General features: G+C 44.8%; 1 protein-coding gene and 1 pseudogene across 1 annotated transcript; one reads left to right on the top strand and one right to left on the bottom strand.

Annotated features, from left to right (window-relative positions):
* Positions 1-1,158: 1,158 nt before the first annotated feature.
* LOC136551851 (uncharacterized) lies at positions 1,159-3,390 on the top strand. Its single transcript, XM_066543394.1, has one exon. It carries the CDS (start codon positions 1,592-1,594, stop codon positions 2,633-2,635), a length of 1,044 nt encoding a protein of 347 aa, XP_066399491.1. The 5' UTR covers positions 1,159-1,591; the 3' UTR covers positions 2,636-3,390.
* Positions 3,391-10,451: 7,061 nt separating this feature from the next.
* LOC136549882 (probable ethanolamine kinase) lies at positions 10,452-18,031 on the bottom strand (annotated as a pseudogene).
* Between the last annotated feature and the right edge of the window lie 1,890 nt (positions 18,032-19,921).

Raw genomic sequence — 19,921 nt, 5'->3', positions numbered from 1 at the left:
CAGACGTATGTTGCACACTTTTGATCTAGTGTTGCATATGTTTCACACATATGTTGCAACAAATATGTTCCTAATGTTTTAGCTGTTTCAGTCTTAGGTTGCAGCAAGTGGTTTTTATGTTGCTAGTTAGGTTGCAGCAAGTGGTTTTTATGTTGCTAGTTATAAGTGTTTTTATTTGGGTGTTTCATGTATTTCACACACATGTTGCAAGTACATGATCCAAATGTTTTATCTATTTTTAGACGTATCTTGCATTTTTATGTTGCAAGTGTTTTATGTTGTTCGGCTGGGGGCAAGCCAGAGGCCGGCGGCCGGGACGCGCGGCGCGCTGGGGGCCGCCGGGATGAGGGTGCTACGGGTTGGGGCGCACTAGGGGAGTCGGAGAGTCACCCAAGTGTCGCTCGTGCGGAGAGTCAGAGAGGCAGGAGGAGGTCAAGGGAAGGACGGGCGGGCACAGAGCCAAAGCGGACTGTACTCGTGGGGCAAGGCGTTGGTGGACGGAGGCGGGCTGCGCGGGCGTCTGGAGCATGTGTCCGTACGGACGTCCAGGCGCTAACCGCTCCTTGTGTGGAATCCTTGCCACGAACTGCGACGGCTGGAGCCTGGAAGACAAACAACCTGTTCGTTTCGGCTTATACGATCGTTGATTATAAGTTGCAACAATATTTTTCTCTCACACCAAACCAACCTAACAGTACTTCTGGCTTATAATCCACGATCGTTTCAGCCGAAACGAACAGGCTGAAAGTGCATCAGAGATGATGCTTTGCTTTGTAGCACCGTGCATAACCTGAATGAATTGTCTTCAGTCCATTCTGACGACCGGGCTTTGTATGCGCGAAATTCTGTGAGCCATCCACACTGCAAGACCAAGACCGTTTCACATGCAACACACATACTCTAGAATCTTGACCGGACGACCGCAACAGTCGGCATCACTAGTGGTGCATGTACCAAAGTTCACGTCAATAGCACCGGACTTACCTATGGCGCTGCTTAGGATGGCACGAGCACGATGCTGCTCGACGGACAAGAAGAACAAAATTTGGATCTGTATAACTACAAGCACGGTTCAAGAGGGTCGTCTTGTCATTGTGATCCTGACCATGTCCAGCGGGAAGTCATTTTATTTTAACGAGTCCGACGACCGATCAACGGCGACACGTCCTGCGATAGGATCTTTCTCAGCACGACTTCCCTGACCGAACCCGTAGTTTTCTGGAGATGCCAGAACTTGGACAGGTCGTCGCTGCCCTGCCATGTACGCCGCCGTTGTTGCAATCAGCTTGCCTGCCCCACCTAGCCAAGTGTTCAGGTCAAGCTTACCAGCCTACTCCCGCATCCTCATCTGCCGCGACCAAATCAAATCAAAACGGCTCAGCTCGCATGCTGCGCGGCAAACCTGGAGTAACTGAGCCTGCCCCGTGCGACCGCTGGCCCCGACACGGTCACGGCTCGACGGCGCCCAATTGATCGCGCGCCGCGCGGCAGGCACGTATACATAGCGGCATCGCTCGCGGTCGCGGCGGCAGCAGCCGGTTGTTGGCAGGCACGGGCTGGAGTTGCTCTCTCTCGTTCGCGCGGTGTGGTGATGATGGCGACCCACCACGACGCGCTGTGGGCGAAGCTGCACGAGCTGGAGTTGCAGCTCGCGGCGTACAAGCTCCTGCGCGCCGCGCGCGGGGACGGGGACGACGTGGGTTTCGCTTTCGCGGACGGGGCCGAGACGCCGGGGGGCGGCAGCACCTGCCGCGGCAGGCAGTACGACGCCTACATGCGCCGGCGCAACGCCAGGCGCGTGGCCGCGTCGGCCGAGCAGCAGCAGCAACCGGCGAATAATAAGGCTCAGCAACCTCGGGGCGTGCGCGCCGCGGGGGCGGGGCGCACCACGCCGATGAGCCCGCGTAGTGCGCTCCGGTGCGCGGCTCGCGGCACGCAGGAGGCGGGCGCCACTCCGCGGCTGGTCATTGCCCCGGCGAAGAGGACGCCGGCCGTGTCGTCCACCCCGAGCACCCCGAGAAAGGACGGCGCCGGCCAGGCGAGGCTGTCGTCGCACCACCAGAGGCGGAACAGCCTCGGCGTGCTCGCCGAGTTCGGCGAGTGCGCCACGCCGAGGCCGTTCCTGAAACGCGGCACGGGCACCGGCGGCGCGGCCGCGCCGGCCAGGCTGCGGACGACGCGGGTGCACGACCTGCCGACCCTCGACGTGGCCATCACCCCGAGGCCGCTGCCCCAGCAGCAGCAGCAGGAGGAGCTCGGCCACGCCCACGCGCACACCCAGGCGCCGCGCCACGTCCGGTCCGTGTCGGAGCTGCCGTTCGAGACGGCGGCGCTGGCCTCGCCGCAGGCGCGGGCGAGGAAGCGGTGGGGCAGCCCGGAGAGGCCAACGGCGGTGTTCTCCGACTCGCACAGGGACATGTCCAAGGGGCTCAAGAAGCTGCTGGGCTTCGTGAGGAAAGGCGGCAGGAGCGGCGGCGGCGGCGACCAGCCTGTCCCGGCGCCCAGCCCGCGCGGGAGTGGGAAGCCCGTGAGCAGGGGGTGGTGTGGTTGCTCCCACGTCGACGTCCCGTTCGACCGCGCAAGCCTGGACGGGCACCGGTTCCCCATGACGCGGGCAGTTGGCATCTCCGGATGAGGCCCTGCGCGGCACGGCGCCGAACAGTGTGTGACACGCCATGAGAACCGCCTTGATTGCTCCGCGTTCAGGTCAGCTCAGGTGGTTCGACGAGCCAGAGCGTCGCTCACTGGCCCTTCCCTGTGCCTCCCTGCTTGTTGGTGTGAAGCAGAGTTCAGAGACCACCCCCAAGTCCCAACGCCCCAAACTAGCGAGCAAAGTCGGTTTAGAGTCTGTCGCGCAGAGAATTCGCCTTTACAAACGGGCTGTGTTGAGAAGTTTTTGCTGTTACCGCTGGAGCTTAGAGATGAATTCTGTAGCTTTAATTTCCATCTGAACGTCTGGATTATGCTTGCGAAATGGAGGCATCCTACGAAGGAATAGCGAAATCTGGCACGGTCCCGGCCGTACCGTAACCGTACGGTGTTGCTGGCGATCTCCGCCGCCGCTGGAGCATTCAAATTTCGGCGGTGCCCTTTGTTTTAATTTTAGTTCAGATTTCGGAAGGCAGTGCGTACGCTGCCGTATCCACAGGGGCTAGGGCCGCGGAACATCAGGCTAAGGGTTCGTTCAGGTTTAGCTACGGGACATGGAGAAGTTACAGTGAGCTGCGAAAAAGATGAACAATGAGCTATAAAAGTTTATTTTAAATTATGTGTTGTGAAAAAAGGCAACTGATCTGGTACTTCTTTCAAAAGTAGCACGAATCTCAAAGCATCCTATTAAACTAAGTGATTATTTTTCTTATGGGGTTGATTTGTTGCCTGAGTCATGGTTGCGCTCAACTTGTCCTCGCGTCCAGCCCATCAGCTCTCACGTCCTTTATTCTGTGCCGCTCCGTTACTTCATCGAAGTAGAAGGCGTCCTGATCAGCAGCTGCTGGTGGACCGAGCCAGGGGCGACGCCTCCTTCCCCCTGCGGCAAGGAACCATCGTCGAAGGAGAGGACATCCCAAGCAGCGGCGACTGCCGGACTGGAGCGGAGGGAGGCGCCTCCTCCCCAGATCCCATTTCGTTGTGCTGGCAGCCGGCGAGGTTCGGCGGCGCCGTCCAATTTGGCGTGCCCTCATGAGGAGGTCCGTGCCTCGATCCACGTCCTCGACTAGGCCGTTGCGGTGGCGGTGGCAATTGCGGGGTCACCACCGAGCGGGCCAAGGGTGGCTTCGCGATGTATATACTGATGGAAGTTCAGTCACCCAGCTGCTGCCCATGTTTCAAGTGTGCGAGGATGACCAGCGCAACGGCTGTGCCATGGATGGTGCCGCTAGCCCCGCCGATGAGGCAGCACGACCACCGAAATGTCAAGCTGCCTGCCATTGCATCACCCGATGTCGTTGAGGAGGTGGACACAGCAGATGGCCTAGAGAGTTCACCGTGGTAGCACTGTGTGCCAGGGGCCATCCACAGCGGTTGAGAGCGACGAGAGGGCATTGAAACCAGGTATGCATCACGCTTTAGTGCTATGACCATCCTATTTTGTTGATGTAAGCACCAAATAATTGAGAAACTGCATTGCACATTTCTTGTGTTAAGTTTGCTTGCGTATTGCTTCTTTTCTTGGTGGGGAATAATTTCGAGATGTAGGATCCAATGGCAATAAAGAACCAAATATGGAGTCCACCTATGCGTTTGTATCATTTGAAGACCCTAGCCTATGATTTACGGATGAAACTTTGCTTCTTGTTTAGCTCAACGTGAATGTACATTCAGTACAGTTGCACGATGAAGACCATAAACCTTACAGTAGATTTAGATCCTTGAGATGCCACCAAATTTAGAACCCAAAGACAGGAAAATATAACTTAAGAACAGAGACGAGTCAAAAATAGTTATGCATGCTTTTTTCAAGCTCGCCATAGTTTGTATTCTGCATTTGACATATCTTCAGGTACCTCGTTTGCAGTATCTCAGTCTATCAGATAAGATTAGCTGATGCTTTCTAAGCTATGTGTTGTGGTACTAGTACAAGAAACAAATGCTGTCAAATTTAGTGCATCATTATCTTTTGTTCAACTGTTATTTAAATGTCCGGTGCTTATTCTTTGCCCTTCACATTCTTCGGTTATTCTTATTTTTTACTTTTGAGGTGACAAATAATTGTGCACACAGGGAAATGCATACCAATCACAAGTGGGGCTGGGATCTATCAAGAACACATGAATTAAGCCCTTGACGTGCTTAGAAATGGAGGATGGATATGGGTTATTTTTTTACAATTACATACTGAACTTTCTGTCATCAACAATTGCCATATCTCTGCCTATGGATTCTGCCCTCTGTTTAATTCCAAATTCTATCATGACATATTCAAATAGTTGCATACATTCCCTGAAGGAAAAATAGACCAAGACAATCAGCCAATTAGAAGATTGAAGTGGGGAACTGCTAGTCTTATTGTGCGAGCACCTATGACTCCAATAGTTTTACCAATTGTTCACTCCGGTTTTGAAAAGGTACATGAAACTGTTATGGCATCTTGTTAGTGAATACCTCGTAGTATGTGGTATAGAACATTCTTTTTGAAATATGAATATATTCTTAGCATGCTGCCATTTACTTCCAACGACGACCACCAGTGCTACTCTGCAGTAAGAAGATAGATATCATTGTTGGAGAGCCAATAGAGTTTGACATGCTAAGCTTGAATCAAGAAGCATCAATGATGCTACCCCTGTGAATCATCCTTTGAACGGAAGGGGTGGTCAACCATTACACCAGATAGGCTAGACGAGGTTGCACAGAGATGGCTTTACGAGAAGATATCAGACATGTTTTTGTGACAATTAGATGACATTTTGAAATATTTTAAATGATGTCGTACTTGGATCATCTTTTACACTGTCATGGATCACATATCTGCAATAATGCCCTGTTCGCTTGGCTGATAAGCCATGACTGAAAGTACTGCTGGCTGATTTGTTGTGAGAGAAAAATACTATTTGTTGGCTGAAAAAGTACGGCTTATAAGCCAAGCGTACGTACGTACGTACGTGGTGCATACTTGTGATTTGAGGCTAGTTTTGATTTGGATCATTCATTTGTTGCTGCGACGTCATTGGTTGTTTGTCTTTTTATTAACCTGAATGCCTGATATGCAAAATTTATGGATTTGGCCAGGGTAAACTTGGGTGTTTGTCTGTCGACAGAAGGATTGCAATAGAACTGGTAGTAGTAGTATGTCACAGTAGGCGTACCACTACTATTCAAAAGAGATGGACAAAAAAGAAAATGTGAATACTTGTTCATTCTTTGCTTAAATTTTTTTATTTGCAAAAGTATAAATATATATACTATCAATTCACTAAAATGAATGTTTTACGGTCGCTAGTCTTTAAAGTCCCTTAAAGAACCACATGTTGTGTAAGCTTATAAGCAGTAATACAACTATATAAATGTATTTGTATTACTTTTGCTAAAATCCCTTAAAGAGTTTACATATTTTGTGTAAGCTTACAAAGCACTAATACGAGTATATAAATATATATCTCTTACTTTTGCCTTTGTACGGGGGATGTATCTAAGCCACTCAAGGTCAATGCTTCCTTGGTCTCTCTTGATCCGAATTAGTAAAAACTTTAGAAAGTACACAAGATTAGATAATACACTTTATGTTCATTTAATCGATTAGAGAATTAGTTTCAACATCATTACAACAAACAAAATGAAATGTAAGGAAAGAGTACCACTTTGTAAAAAGATTATGCTTTCATAAGGACAATGCAACAGAGTTACAAAATTAATGAAAAGAATCAAGAAGTTGATGTTAACTAATAACTGTTATGCTTGTAAAACAAAATAAAATATAAAATCTCTAGATTGAAATGTCTCCATGATTTCTTGGATGCACATTTCTACAGTTTATTTTGTAAAGTTATTATCTAGTTAGAAATCTTGGTATACATGTTAGAAATACTAGCATTCAAAAAAGATGCTAGATAAAAATTAGGTGTCATAAAAAGAGAATATATGCATTGGAATTTTAAATGGTACAGTTGTGACTATGTACCAGTATTCTGAATGCCATCTGGCTTTGAGTTCCACGACCCTTGATGCATTCTTCGATTTCACCAAACGATGCATGCAGTAGAGCTTCCCAATCAATTGCTTCACTTATTTCTACCCATTTTTGTAGGCTTCCTCAAGTAGACATTTCCAACGAGAGGCATCGGTTTCTATGAAAGATTTAATGTCATGTGAAATTGTCGTCACCGTCGTCAGAAATTTGAGCCGTTCTAGCAACACATTCTTTATACGCTCTTCATCCCTGGACCAATTTGATATTTCTCCTGTTCTAAGCGATGTAATGAGCTCATTTATGTCCTTATCACGTTGTTTAGACACTCCTAAACCTAGATCACACCCATATGTTATCAAAGTTACATTTGTACTTTGGGCAACATTGCTTTCATTTTTCGCAAAGGATAATTTTGCAGCTATGTCCATAAAAGCATTGCCTGAAAAATCCAAAAGGCCTGTTATAGGATCGTCCAAACAATTAATTTTGAAACTATATTAAAAATGAATACATATGAGTTCAACCTAACTTGTGTGAACGTCCGTGACATTTTGTGTTAGGAACGTGCCGACCACGGAAGTAAGTACGATTCCTTTCCAATTAGAAAACTCCCTTTTACCTGTATGTACATGAAAATATATCTTAGAAATTGCTTCGTGTTAACTTAAACACATTAATACACGAAAATATATATCTTAGGGATTCCTTCATGTTAACTCAAAAAACACGTCAATGATGCATGACATGAACACATGAATTAACAAATGAATGTTACCGATGGTTGCGCACACATGCCCCGTGAACTTATCCACTAGGAATTGCAAACACTGGCGCTCCTCTCCTAGCTCAGGGCCCTCAGGGATGCTGTCCAGGTCCTCAACCAAGCACGTCTCGTTCGCTCGCACCAGCTCATTGTACATTGCCTCTATTGCAGGGGTGATGCGCACCAGCTGTCGCAACATCTTCGTGTTGGGGAGCACCACGGAATCTGACCTCCAATCCGCTACGTACATTACCTCTATTCCAGTTGACTCATTATGAACGACAAGCGCCATGGCGATAAGGTCTTCATCTGCAATGATGGCACCTTCGTCACTAGCGGTGGCGGCCCGCTTGCTCTTGTAAGGCACCAAGGAAAGTTTCACCACCCTTCTCGTTGCCATTGCCTTGCTCTTTCCCTTGTTGGCGCCATATTCATCTATCGTGGAGGTGGTATCGATGACGCCGAGGGGTAGCAGCAGGGTGTTTTTTTATTAGCAAGGGACCGTAGGTTCTCCATTAGCTCTGCTTGGTTCTAGGAGCGCAGATACATCTTCAGCGTTACTGACGTACGTGGTGGCTTCCTGTTCTCGTCCAAGGCAAGCTTGGCAAGGAACCTCAGGTTGTCCTTCAGTGTGGCCCTATTGAAGCATAGCGATGTGCTGCTGCCAATCTTGGCGTCGTCCATATTGAGCCTACGGTGCACCAGGAGGTGGTTTTCGCCGACGCCACCATCACCAGCTTCCTCCTCCAGGTCGAGCCTATGATGCATGGGGATTTCGACGATGCTATCAATGGCTCCTGTCTTCTTATTCCTCGGCTTGCGGATCACTAGCAGTGGCTTTGGTATACATGTAATGTTCTACGATGTATTTTTTTGTGACGTTTACGTAGTATACATGTGATATTCTATATACGATGCTCCCTGATTATCTTTGAGTATTCATATAGAACCTATGAGATGTTCTATGGTATATTTTAGGTTGTTCAAGTAGTGCTCATGTGATGTTCCTTAATGTATTTTAGGTTGTTTTCCCCTTATTTCCTCTATTAGTTTTTTATTATAATCTTTTTTCTTCCATTCCTTTTTATTTCTTTTTATATTTTTATTTTGTTTTACCTCTTACGTAGTTTTTTCTATATTCCATGAGATGTTACGGGGTATGTTTTTATCTAAAACATAATTCTAAATGGTCCTCTACGGTTTATAACATAGTTATTATGACCGGACCGAAGATCGAATTGGCAAGGCCATCGGTTCACTGATCCAACCTGTTTAGAACCGATTGAACCATTAGTTCAACTATTTTGAACTGGATAAATTGAACCGGCCACAAATACATTGAGCCGGTATATGTATATGATATAATTAATAATTAACACATGGTAGACAACACAGTTTAATTGTACAAACATAAGATTCATACATATGCAGATACAGAATGACATGTTCTTAAAATTCAAAACATCAAGTGCGTGATAATAATAAAATAAAGTTCATCTTAGTTCGTACATCATAGAAATAATGAAATATCGAAATGCAGAACCCGGCTAGCAGGTTCTTTAATACAAAATATCGAATGTGTGACAACGTACTGACATGCTAAAAGTTTCAAACAAGTTTGTACTAAAAAGATACAACCACAGAACAAAACAATTGAGCCATGTTCGCTTGTCTTATAAGCCGTACTTTTTCAGCCAACGAACAATATTTTTCTCTCACAACAAATCAACCAACAGTACTTTCAGTCATGGTTTATCAGGCAAGCGAACATGGCATTGATACTCAATAAAAATCCAGTGGATCCCATTCATCTTCATGCAGCAGCATCCGGACTTGCTCCACCAACATCAAGTATTCAAGTGCAATGCCATGGTAATCAAATGCATCTTTCTTCCATTCCCTTTCCTGGTTCTAATTTCTAAGAATCTCATCACTTTCTTCCATTGTATGAGCCTTAACAACATCCAAGTCTAGCACCAATTCTGAAATTTTATTTATGAATTTAGATTTGATGGTAAATAAGCAAAAGCTATGTATGTTGAACTGATTTCACAATTGACAAGAGACGTTGCCATCGCTGCAATGTATACTCAGTGCGGACAGTTCAAAGCAAAAGGTGTTCAACTCTTCAGAGTTAAGACCAGGTGGATTGTCTTCAAAGATCCAAGCTTCATTTTCCTTTCCAGTTTCTTCCAAACTTATTTTGTCATAATTTCTAGTGGAGAATTTGGACCTAATGTCGAAAAAAATTGAATTCATAGATATGTATTATTTATGCAAACAGTTCAAACAAGAAGATAACAAATGCAAAGAACTAAAGAAGGGGTACCTTTGTCGCAGTCTCAGGTTACATTGAACATCCTAATATAAATATTTTATAAGTAAGACATACCATCTACATGGTGTAGTGATGAGCAATGATTACTTTAATCTTTTTGTCTTGTGTTCAACCTCTCCCACACATGATTTTTTCCTATTTTCTAAATTTCTTCTCAAATAATTCTGTGATATGGCTTGTTTCCGTTCGAGCGGCCGGGCACAACAGCTTCCGTTGATGGAGTGCTCAGTGCGAGTGAGTAGACGACTGATGGCTATACGATACGAGAATGGTGTCTTGGGCCTCATGACCAGCTTATGTGCTCTATTGTATGAGTGCCATTGTAGCATGTTTGGCCTATGTGCATGAGCGCGATGGACTCTTTGAACCTGATGTGAGCTCAAACATGCTTTTGAAACCTTATGTGATCATTGAACTTGATGTAAACTCAAACATGCTTTTGAAAGACTTATTATGTGACCATGTTTATAATTGGGCATGGCTTGCATCATACTCCCTGCATTCCAAATATAAGTCATTTTAGATTTTATAGATACATAGTTTTTGCTACACACTTTTTTTCTATGCATTTAAATATACACTATATCTAGATATATAGTAAAAGTAACGTATCAAAAAGACAAAACGTCTTATAATTTGTAATTCGAAGTGGTAGTTGATTGTGATCCTTATGCGTTGTGTGTGTACGCACATCCAAAGGACTACCCAGTCATGAAAAACAATATATGATTTAATCGAAAAAAAACTTATGCAGTTCCTCATAAGAATGTATCAAAACACGGAGGGCGTGTTTGGATGCCGCCCTCGTCCTGGGCTTGCCTGCCAGGCAAGCGATCGCAACCCCAGGCGATCGAAATCGAACGTCTGGGGACGCTGGCGGGCGTCTGAGCTGCCTGGGAGGCAGCATCCAAACATGCCCAGAATGCTTATGTGCACAACAAATTGCACAGGGCAGAACCCACCAGAATTGTGTTTATTACAAATATAACAGATCTTGCCACCCTGTGTTCCCGAGGACGGATCATGCGACTTTTCTATCAGGCAATGACGAACCTAACATCAGATACAACAATGAGGGGCTGCTACCCCCACTATAATAGAGTTTCTGAGTAGCAGCCGATGATCACAACGCGTACCCGCCCTGAGTATGCGTACAACAGTATAAACTCGTCAACAGATTCTCAGGCTCTAGCCATTTCTTAGCTCGGAGAGAAAGCTTTGTGCCAAGGAGAAGCAGGACTCCCTCTGTTTCTTGTACTCAACATACCGTAGAAAGAAGTATCCAAGATAGTCGAAGTCAATTGGGGATACCTTTGCCTGCATTCAAGTGCTAATCATTAAGTTTTGCCATTCACAGTATCTTTTACATGGAACTCAACCTAGATGATCCCAAAAAAAAAAATCATGTGCGCAGAATCAATAACCTTGCTCACCTGAATAAGGGCCCATAATGCCCAGTAAATGTGCGATGCTAGTCTGAAAGTGTTTGTTTCCACATAAAGCACTTCCATATCTTGTGCCTGCGCCTTTCAGTTGCCCCCAAGAAAAACAGAGAATCATGAATTCATCAGAACAGAAAATTCCAAATGTTCTGCCGTTGGTAAAGAAAAAATGAGAACTCCTGTATGCCTTTCAGCCTTCTATGAATGCCAAACATCTGAGATATCCCAGTAGCTAATACAAACAAATGCTAACCATGTTCAGCTTAAGAACACTCTAAATATCAAACACATGTAGCACATATGGAGGCATTACTAACTTCAAAAAAACAAGCAAAGACAGGAACTACTCATAGCGTCAAATATATGTTACAAGAGAAGGTACTAGCAGAAAGCTTCATTTACTCTAGAAAGAACTCGAATTCCAATAATAGATTTCAATTGGTTTTGTTTCACATACCTCACTAGGTCTATCAGGACGTAGATAATTCCTGAAGAAGTGATACTGGGCATCTTTATCTGGGTACCTAAAAACACAATCAAATGTAACTGCTGACTAAGAACATGACAACAATATATTGCTTTGGAGTATTTCATTGACATGGAGATAACTTACAAATTATAGTCACAATCAAATCCTGCATACTCATTGAAATGATTTGCAATGTCATAGCCACGGTAGCTGTATGACCCATACTCAAAATCAATAAAATATAGCTTCCCTGACAGAGGAAACAACAGGCACACCGCCACTACTGGTTAGTTTTGCAAATGAGTAATAATAAAATGGGGGGAAACTGATACAAAGGAAAATATTTTACCTTCCAAATCATTGAGCATCAGATTTCCTGAAAGCAAGTCATTGTGTGCATAAACCACAGGCGCATTCAGAATGTCCAAGAGATCCTAAAAGGTGCACTGGACATTGATGAAGAAATATGAAGTACAGATAGTAGGAATTGGCAGGAGTAACTGCTATCTTCGATTTTAGTTCCCTAGTATGGGCCTAAACCCATCACCACCACAACCAGCATTTTGCTTCATAACTATGCTACATGGATGTCCCACTATACCAGGGAAGGATCAACTACTATTTGTGCCCAAGGAAAAAATAGGAAAATATCACTCTAAGAAGGGCAAAATGGGACCCGAAATATCAGAAGGTACATTGTCAACTTCAAGGTACCTTAAGTTCTTGAACTTCATCTTGTATTTCTCTAAATGAGATATTTTCATATGTCTTCCTGCTGCTCGTTATCCTCAAACTTCAATGCTGCAGCTGCAAGGTGCATTTGATAGCACACATAAATATTATTTATGTTACTAACTTGTGCCAAGAAAGGTGTCATGTTTGAGATGCCATTGACATAAAAGCAACAGTCTCAAACGAGCTACATAAGTCACCTACCTTTCTTCAAAAACTTGAATATATCATTCCACAATTGCGGTTTTTTAGACCCTGGTATGTCTACTTGATGGAATTTGCATAGCTCCTTGGCAATTTCAGCTGCTATTTTAGGATCTCTCATGTCTAGAAAACAAAATAATGAGGATCAGTAGATTTGTTTACAGAAGCATTTCATAAAACCTCCAAACATCCAAGGCTTGAAATTGACATACCAAATAGTGGATAATGCTGACTACAGGGAAAGGAAAAAAACACAATTCCTTTGAACTTGCATTTGAAATTGCCACTAAAACTACAAAGGAGAATAGAGAAACTATTCCACTAAGTTGATTAGGACCCCACACCCATACGTTATTCAGACGGGAAGTATGCCTACCTGCAGGTGACAGTGTTCGAGCATAGATGAATGACTGAACTACTCCATTCTCAAATATTCCAAGTAGCCGAGCCCCAAACCCTGCAGCTGAGAGATATGGTATCGCCTAACCATGACAGTAATAGGTGTATGCATTAGGAAATATTTTAGAACCGAAACGAGATTTAATTTTGTGGGTGCGTTATACTACGTGTGCAGTCCAGGGACCCTTAAAAATTATCATTCTATGTTAGCATTTTTCAGAGAATGAAATGAAATCCATTCGTCAGGGAAAAGGTACATATATGAAACAAAAGGTAATGCACTTGGTAGGACAGATGCTACTACAAAACCATGACTATTCTGTGTCTAGAAGAATTGAAAAATGTGCCACTATAAAAATATGGCACCAACACAAGGGGTAATGCTAGAAGCCTAGAATCATTGTGGCACCAACACAAGGGGTAATGCTAGAAGCCTAGAATCATTGTGGAATACTATAGGTAACACACAATCTTGTACCACTCAGATTCTTTTTTAGACCAAAAGCAAAAGCCCTGCTTCTATTGAAAGCATATAATACCACTCAGATTCTCACCTGCAATTCCCTTTTCCGATCAATCACCAAGTCCGTATTTGGTCCATACAACCGGACAGTAACAGAAGACTCATTGTCGTTGTCTTCTTTGACAGAAACTTTGAGCACTGTAGGTAATAACGAATAAACATCATGGAGTACAAACTGTAATAAATTATTGCGCACATGAATCGATGAATGGTTGTTCATGTGAATCATCCCTATGGGTGAATTAGGTGCAGATACAGAGACAGCAGGCTCTTATTATTTTCTAATGTTGCAAGCATGATGGGGCAGATGTGACAACGACAGCAGAAATGATACAGGCCAAAGGAAATATTATGCAGCTGCCCCGCTGGAGTATCTAATCGCACAAAGTTTGCAAAAAGCATTAGGTTCTGCACTTCTGGCGCTTCATCAGCAAATGGGAAGAACGAGTAGCAGGAAGCGGACAAGCAGACTTTACAGCGAGAGAAAAAAAAGGTCATGTCCTCATGTCAAAGCAACATTTCAAGCAACAACTAACTACGAATTACTGTATCCATTTATTTACTACAATCACCATGCTGCTCAGGCGAAAAGGTGAGGAATCTGGATGGCGCTACAAGCCATGCCACTGTGAGGGCAGGGGAACAGGAACTCACATAGATTGGTGATGCCTCCAGACACGGTCTCGATGGAGAAGCGCGAGCTGTCAATCTTACACCACCCACTGACCAATTCCTTGCAGAGAAATCTGAAAAAAAGAGCCTTTTACTTCTAGGCCATTATAAAAGATCGCAATTCCTAGCAGTGCCATTAAAAAAGTTTCGTAGACTTCTCAGACACAGCTCCAAACTTGTATTCCCTCAGTGCCACTGCCGTTGCTTTTGCCCTCGTTTTAACGGGGATTCGGCTCTGTCAAGTGGGTCCGAGGAGTGCAAATGTCCATGGTACCCCTCCATTTCTGGGCTTAACTCTCTTGTCTCTCTCACTCTCCGTTGACTGACTCGAAATCTCTCTGTCTCTCCTTCCCTTTCACTCGAGCTCTCTCTGCTCCTCATCGAAACCCTAGCGGTGGCGGCAGTAGGGAAGAAACCAAGCATATCCCCCCTCATCTCGCTTCGCATGGGGTAGGAGGAGGGCGGATCTAGGCAAGGAGGAGGAATGGCGGACAACGGAGGAGGCGTCCCTCTGGTCTGGCTCCCAGTAGGGTGAGTTTTTTTTTGCCTATTGGATTGGTTCTTGTTTCGTTGTATTGCTGGTAGATGTACATAAACTCGTTGTTGTCCATCTGTAGGATGGACCTAAAGACTAGCTACAACCTAGAAATAAGGATAATTTCTTCCAAATCGCGTGCACGGTGGTTTTCTATTAACAAAGTTGTCGATGCTGACATTACAAATTTCAAAGACTTTGTTGATGAGATTCTGGACAAGTATCCGTGCAGTTATGGTGATGTAGCTAAGGTCTTCTACTTCTGTGCTGACAGTAAGACCAACATTGAAATCAGTTGTGACCAAGAGTTAGTTCCGATGTTTGGAAAACATAAGGATACTAAGTGTTGTTTGATGTCAGTTGCTTACTTTAGTCCTGATAGTGAGCCACCTAGCATCCCATCTTGGGACAGTAGCACTGAAGGATCAGTACAAATCCCCTGCACACCCTCATTAGCAGCTCCAAGCCAAATAGACCCAGACCAGACATCAACCAGTGTTACTGAACCTAGCAATCATTGCCAGCATCCCAATCTTCACCAAACTGAATCTTACCAGTTTGAAGAGGAGGGTGTGGACAAGTACCTTGTGAATCCTGAACCAGGCAATGAACATGTTGGTGTGGATGAGGAGGGATTGTACATTGACATAGATATGCAACAACAGCCCAATGTGAACAGAAATGCTGATAGAGATGAAGATTACCATCCTGGGACAGACTCTGAATCTGACTCAGACTGTGATGATGATTATGAGGTAGATGACATAGTAGAAGATAAGGTGCCTTCTCATATCACAGAAGTAGACTATGACAAAGATGACCCACCTATGTCAGTAGGCAGTATCTATCCAAGCATGTCTGTTTTTAGATTGGCTTTAGCTTCACATGCCATCAAGCATGAGTTTGAATATGACATTGAGAAGAGTGATCCAGGGTGGTACAGGGTTAACTGCATTGGGAAGGCTGAGGGCTGCAAGTGGAGGATTCATGCCTCAACAATGGGTGATAATGTCACAGTTAAGGTAATCAAATGCATCTGCCATAGTCATTTTTATTGATTGTGTCTTTTTCTTTAATTATGAGTATGGATATATATCTTTGTAGGTGAAGAAGAACCCATCTCCTCATACATGCCATAGCACCAGAAGAGTTGGCAAGGTTAAAGGAGCTACCAAGTATTGGGTCTGTGAGAAGGTTATTGATTGGCTTAAGGAAGATGCAACCGTGGGTGCCAAGGAGCTTCAGAGAAGGTTGAAGGATGATTACAAAGTGATGGTGCACTACAAGAGAGTCTACTATGGTAAAAATCTTGCTCTGGATCAGCTTTATGGTCCTTGGAAAGAAAGTTTTGACAATTTGTATAGGTTTAAGGCACAGATTGAGTTATGCTGTCCTGGAAGCTTTGTAGTAATTGATCACCATACCATCAACAACAAGATAAGGTTTAGTAGGCTCTTTTTTGCTTTGAAACCTTGTGTTGATGGATTCCTCCAAGGTTGTAGGCCCTATTTGGCAGTAGATAGTACATTTTTAACAGGAAAGTTCAGAGGACAGTTATACATTTCTAACACTGCTCCCATTTCCAAGAAAAGAAATAAGCAAACATCATCTTCAGGAGGAAGCAAGAAAACTAAGGGGTCATCAAACACTTCAACTCACACAACAGATCCTCAGTCTGGAAGGTAACTTAACTCACACAACAGATCCTCATTTTGTGTCACTGTGTTCTGTGCACTAAATGTGTGTGATTATATGCCACTAGATCTGGAACTGGGTCTAATCAACCTGGGCATGAACCTGGAGATGAACCTATGCCACTGTCTATTTTGCTCCCACCCACATTTGAACAAGATGCACAGGCAGCTGTGGTGAAGAAAACTGATGCAAAAGATGGGATGAAGAAAAGAGGTGCACAGGTCCACATTTCACCATCCAGCCCAGCAATGGGAACTAGGAGCAAGGTGCAAACTTCACCATCCAGTCCAGCGATGGGAACTAGAAGCAAGAAGAGACTTAACCTTACTTGAGCTCTGTTTTGTGTTATTTTGTTGTTCCAGGACTTAATGTGGTTTGATGATGTCAGAACCTGTAATGTGGTCTGGAAACTAGATACTTTATTTTGTGGTCTGCAAACTTGTAATGTGGTCTGGATGACCAGAACCTGTAATGTGGTCTGGGTGGCTAAAAAGTTTGCTTTTGTTGTCAAACTGAATTGTGGTCTAGGTGACCTGAACCTGTAATGGATGAACCGGGATAGTCAGGTGTTTGAGACCACTTTGTTTTCTACTTCTTTCATGACTCCATGAATTTCACTGTGTCATTCATTCATTCACTTGGCGCTAACTGTAGGGCGTTTTGGCGCCAAAATCTCCCACCAGAAAAGCCAAAGCAAGCAGTGGCGCAGAAAGAAATCGAAAATTTTGTAGTCCACATCGGATGAGGGCATTTGGGTCATCCCCTCCTCCTGTTTAACGAGGTTAGAGGCAAAAGCAACGGCAGTGGCACTGAAGAACAAAAGTTGGGAGCTGTGTCTAAAAAGTCTAAGCAACTTTTTTTATGGCACGCTAGAAATTGCGATCTTTTATAGGCCTTGTTCGCTTCGCTAAAAAAATAAGTTCTGACTAATTTGTTACGAGAGAAAGGCGGTAAAAGGCGTCCACGTTAGAAGAGAAGCGAACAGGGCCATAATGGCGGTAAAAGGCTCAAAAAAGAAAAAAAAGCATCAGCAATCCTCAAATCAGAGAGACTTCCCGTGCATCAGGACACTCTGTGTTCTGTCTCCCGCACACACGCGGAGGCATTTCCTCAAACACTACCGGCTCGTTCGTTCGCGGGCACGGGTACGTACGACGCCGCGCGCGCTCGCGACTACTCGAACATGTCACGAGCCGACAGACGCAGCGGGGCATGAGATCAGCCCGGGCGCGAGCGCGAGCAGAAGCAAGAGGGTCGAAGAGAGGCGGGAGAGGAGGAGGGGGTACTTGCATGATGTCAGGCGACATCTCCGGGAGCGGCAGCGAGATGTCGACGGAGGCCGCCAACCTGGGAACCTCCGCGGCCGCCGCGGCAGACACAGCCGCGGTGGTCGCTTTCGCCTCCACGCCGCCGCAATGGCCGCTGCCGGCGGCGCCGTTCCAGGCCCGTCCCTCCGATCCCATTTCCCCTTGCGGCCACACCCTCCTGTCCGTGCGCGCGAGGAATTCTCGGTGCTCTATTCTATTCCCCAAGACAAACAGATCGGACACTAGACGACACGATCCGGTCCGACTCGATTCGATCGGAGGCGACTAGGCAAGGGGAGCGTGAGCCGCGAGAGAAGGCAACAGACAGGGAGCGCGAGTGCGAACAGCGCGCGCTATATAGCGCCCACTCGCCTGAGGCCGCGTGGCGGGCCCGAAACACGTCGGTTTGGGGGCGGTCGCGTGCCCGTGCGTGCTAGACCCGGCTATCCGCACTCTGCTTCACCTCTATTTCCATCTTAAAAAAATATTTTATCCTAGTCATCGAGATTCTCTACTCTATACCTATTTCTTCAACACCCATATTATCTCTATCCTATACTCTATACCCACTATTCCATATTTTATTCCCCTCTCTCCCCCTTTCTCTCTCACCAGCTCTCGTTCTCTCTTCGCGATACAGTACTGCTACAGTGTTTAGCAACGTGCGCGGTCTGTGGCACTTTCTTGTGCGGCCGGTACGCTACCACGCGCGGTGCGGGCGCGCAGTACGCCACCGCTAGCGTACCGGCCGCTTTAGCGGTCTGCGGTGCGGACAGCCTAAGGCTGTCTAAAACTAAAATGGGGCTTATAGCCTCCAACAAGACTCATTTTATGTATCAGGAGAGGCATAACCTAAATCTAAATATTCTCTCTTTTGAAGACTCATTTGTAGAAAAGATTGTTTTTTGTGTCTTGTTGTTGAAGAAGATAAAAAATAGGTATTGAACCATTTGCATGTAGCGATACCCAAATAATAAATGAATCTTGTATTTTGGATCGCGGTTGTTAGACGTGTGGCGTGCGCGTCTATCCCACTGCGTCGCGGCCTCATGGGCCTGCCCCCGGAGAGTGACGGGCAACGGGGCCATGGACATGGACGGCGGAGATTTTGGCCCTTGGGATCTGGAGTGACTGCACTCCGGCATCCGCTGTCCCACGCCGCCACGCCACAGCTGTTCAAACCACGATTGTTGCGATTGCGAGTCGGGGACAACAGATTCCATTTCGTCCGTATCATATGCTTCTCTATATCTATACCTATACATATATCTATATCTACATCTACATCTATATTATCTATCTATTTATCTATATACACATCTAAAAATACAATAAAGTCATCATCTATCCAGCGATATCAAATCTTGATCCATATTCACGCGTCTACGCCCGTGTCCACGTCCGATATGAATACTTCACTCAGAGGCCTTGTGTTCGGCTCCTCATATAAGCCGGTTTATAAGCCAACTTATTAGCCATGATACAATATTTTTCTCTCCCAATAAACCAGCCGTACAAATCAGCGTAAGCGGCTTAGACTAGCCAAACAAGGCCAGAGCTCACACATCCGTGTCCCTACCCAGTTCCGATAGGACGACTGGATCTATATGTCCGTGTCCAATATGAAATCCTCAGAACTAATCTATCCGTGTCCGATTAGCTTCATTTCTAAAAATTATGACCTCGATGCAACGCACAGACATATATCTAGTGTCCCAAAATAATACAACAACCAAGTTTTTAATAAATTGTATTAACATTTACGTCTCCAAATCAATTTATGATCAAAATATATTTTGTAATTAATTTAATATTATCTATTTGATATCATAAATATTAATATTTTTTCTATAGCTGATCAAATTTAAAATACTAAAACATGACCTGTGTGCTAGAATTGTATTCTTTATACTCTTTGTAGTGCGAGTGAGTGTGTGATCGAGCACCACATCTCCTCTTTTTACTATAGTGCGGGCAATCAACTTGAGATATGATTATTATACTCGTGAAAACATATAGATGAACAAATATGAAATACAGTTTAGGTCATTTATTTTGAAACCAAAAAGATTAGCTATATGTAAGTTAGTTACGCTCCATATAGCGCAACAGTTCTGTCACTGTGTTTTGAAGAAATACTAACTGATTCTCCGGGCCACGATAGCAATACTACTACGTAACATTATTTTCAGCCACCGATCGAATCAAAACTGA

The sequence above is a fragment of the Miscanthus floridulus genome, chromosome 4 (genome assembly GCF_019320115.1).
Source record: "Miscanthus floridulus cultivar M001 chromosome 4, ASM1932011v1, whole genome shotgun sequence".
Classification (NCBI taxonomy): Eukaryota; Viridiplantae; Streptophyta; class Magnoliopsida; order Poales; family Poaceae; genus Miscanthus; species Miscanthus floridulus.
Note: the sequence above shows the minus strand (reverse complement) of the source record. Positions and strands in the feature narration are given on the sequence as shown.

Coding starts and splice junctions, on each gene's coding strand:
- LOC136551851 (XM_066543394.1), top strand. CDS start 1,592: ATGATGGCGACCCACCACGACGCGCTGTGGGCGAAGCTGCACGAGCTG.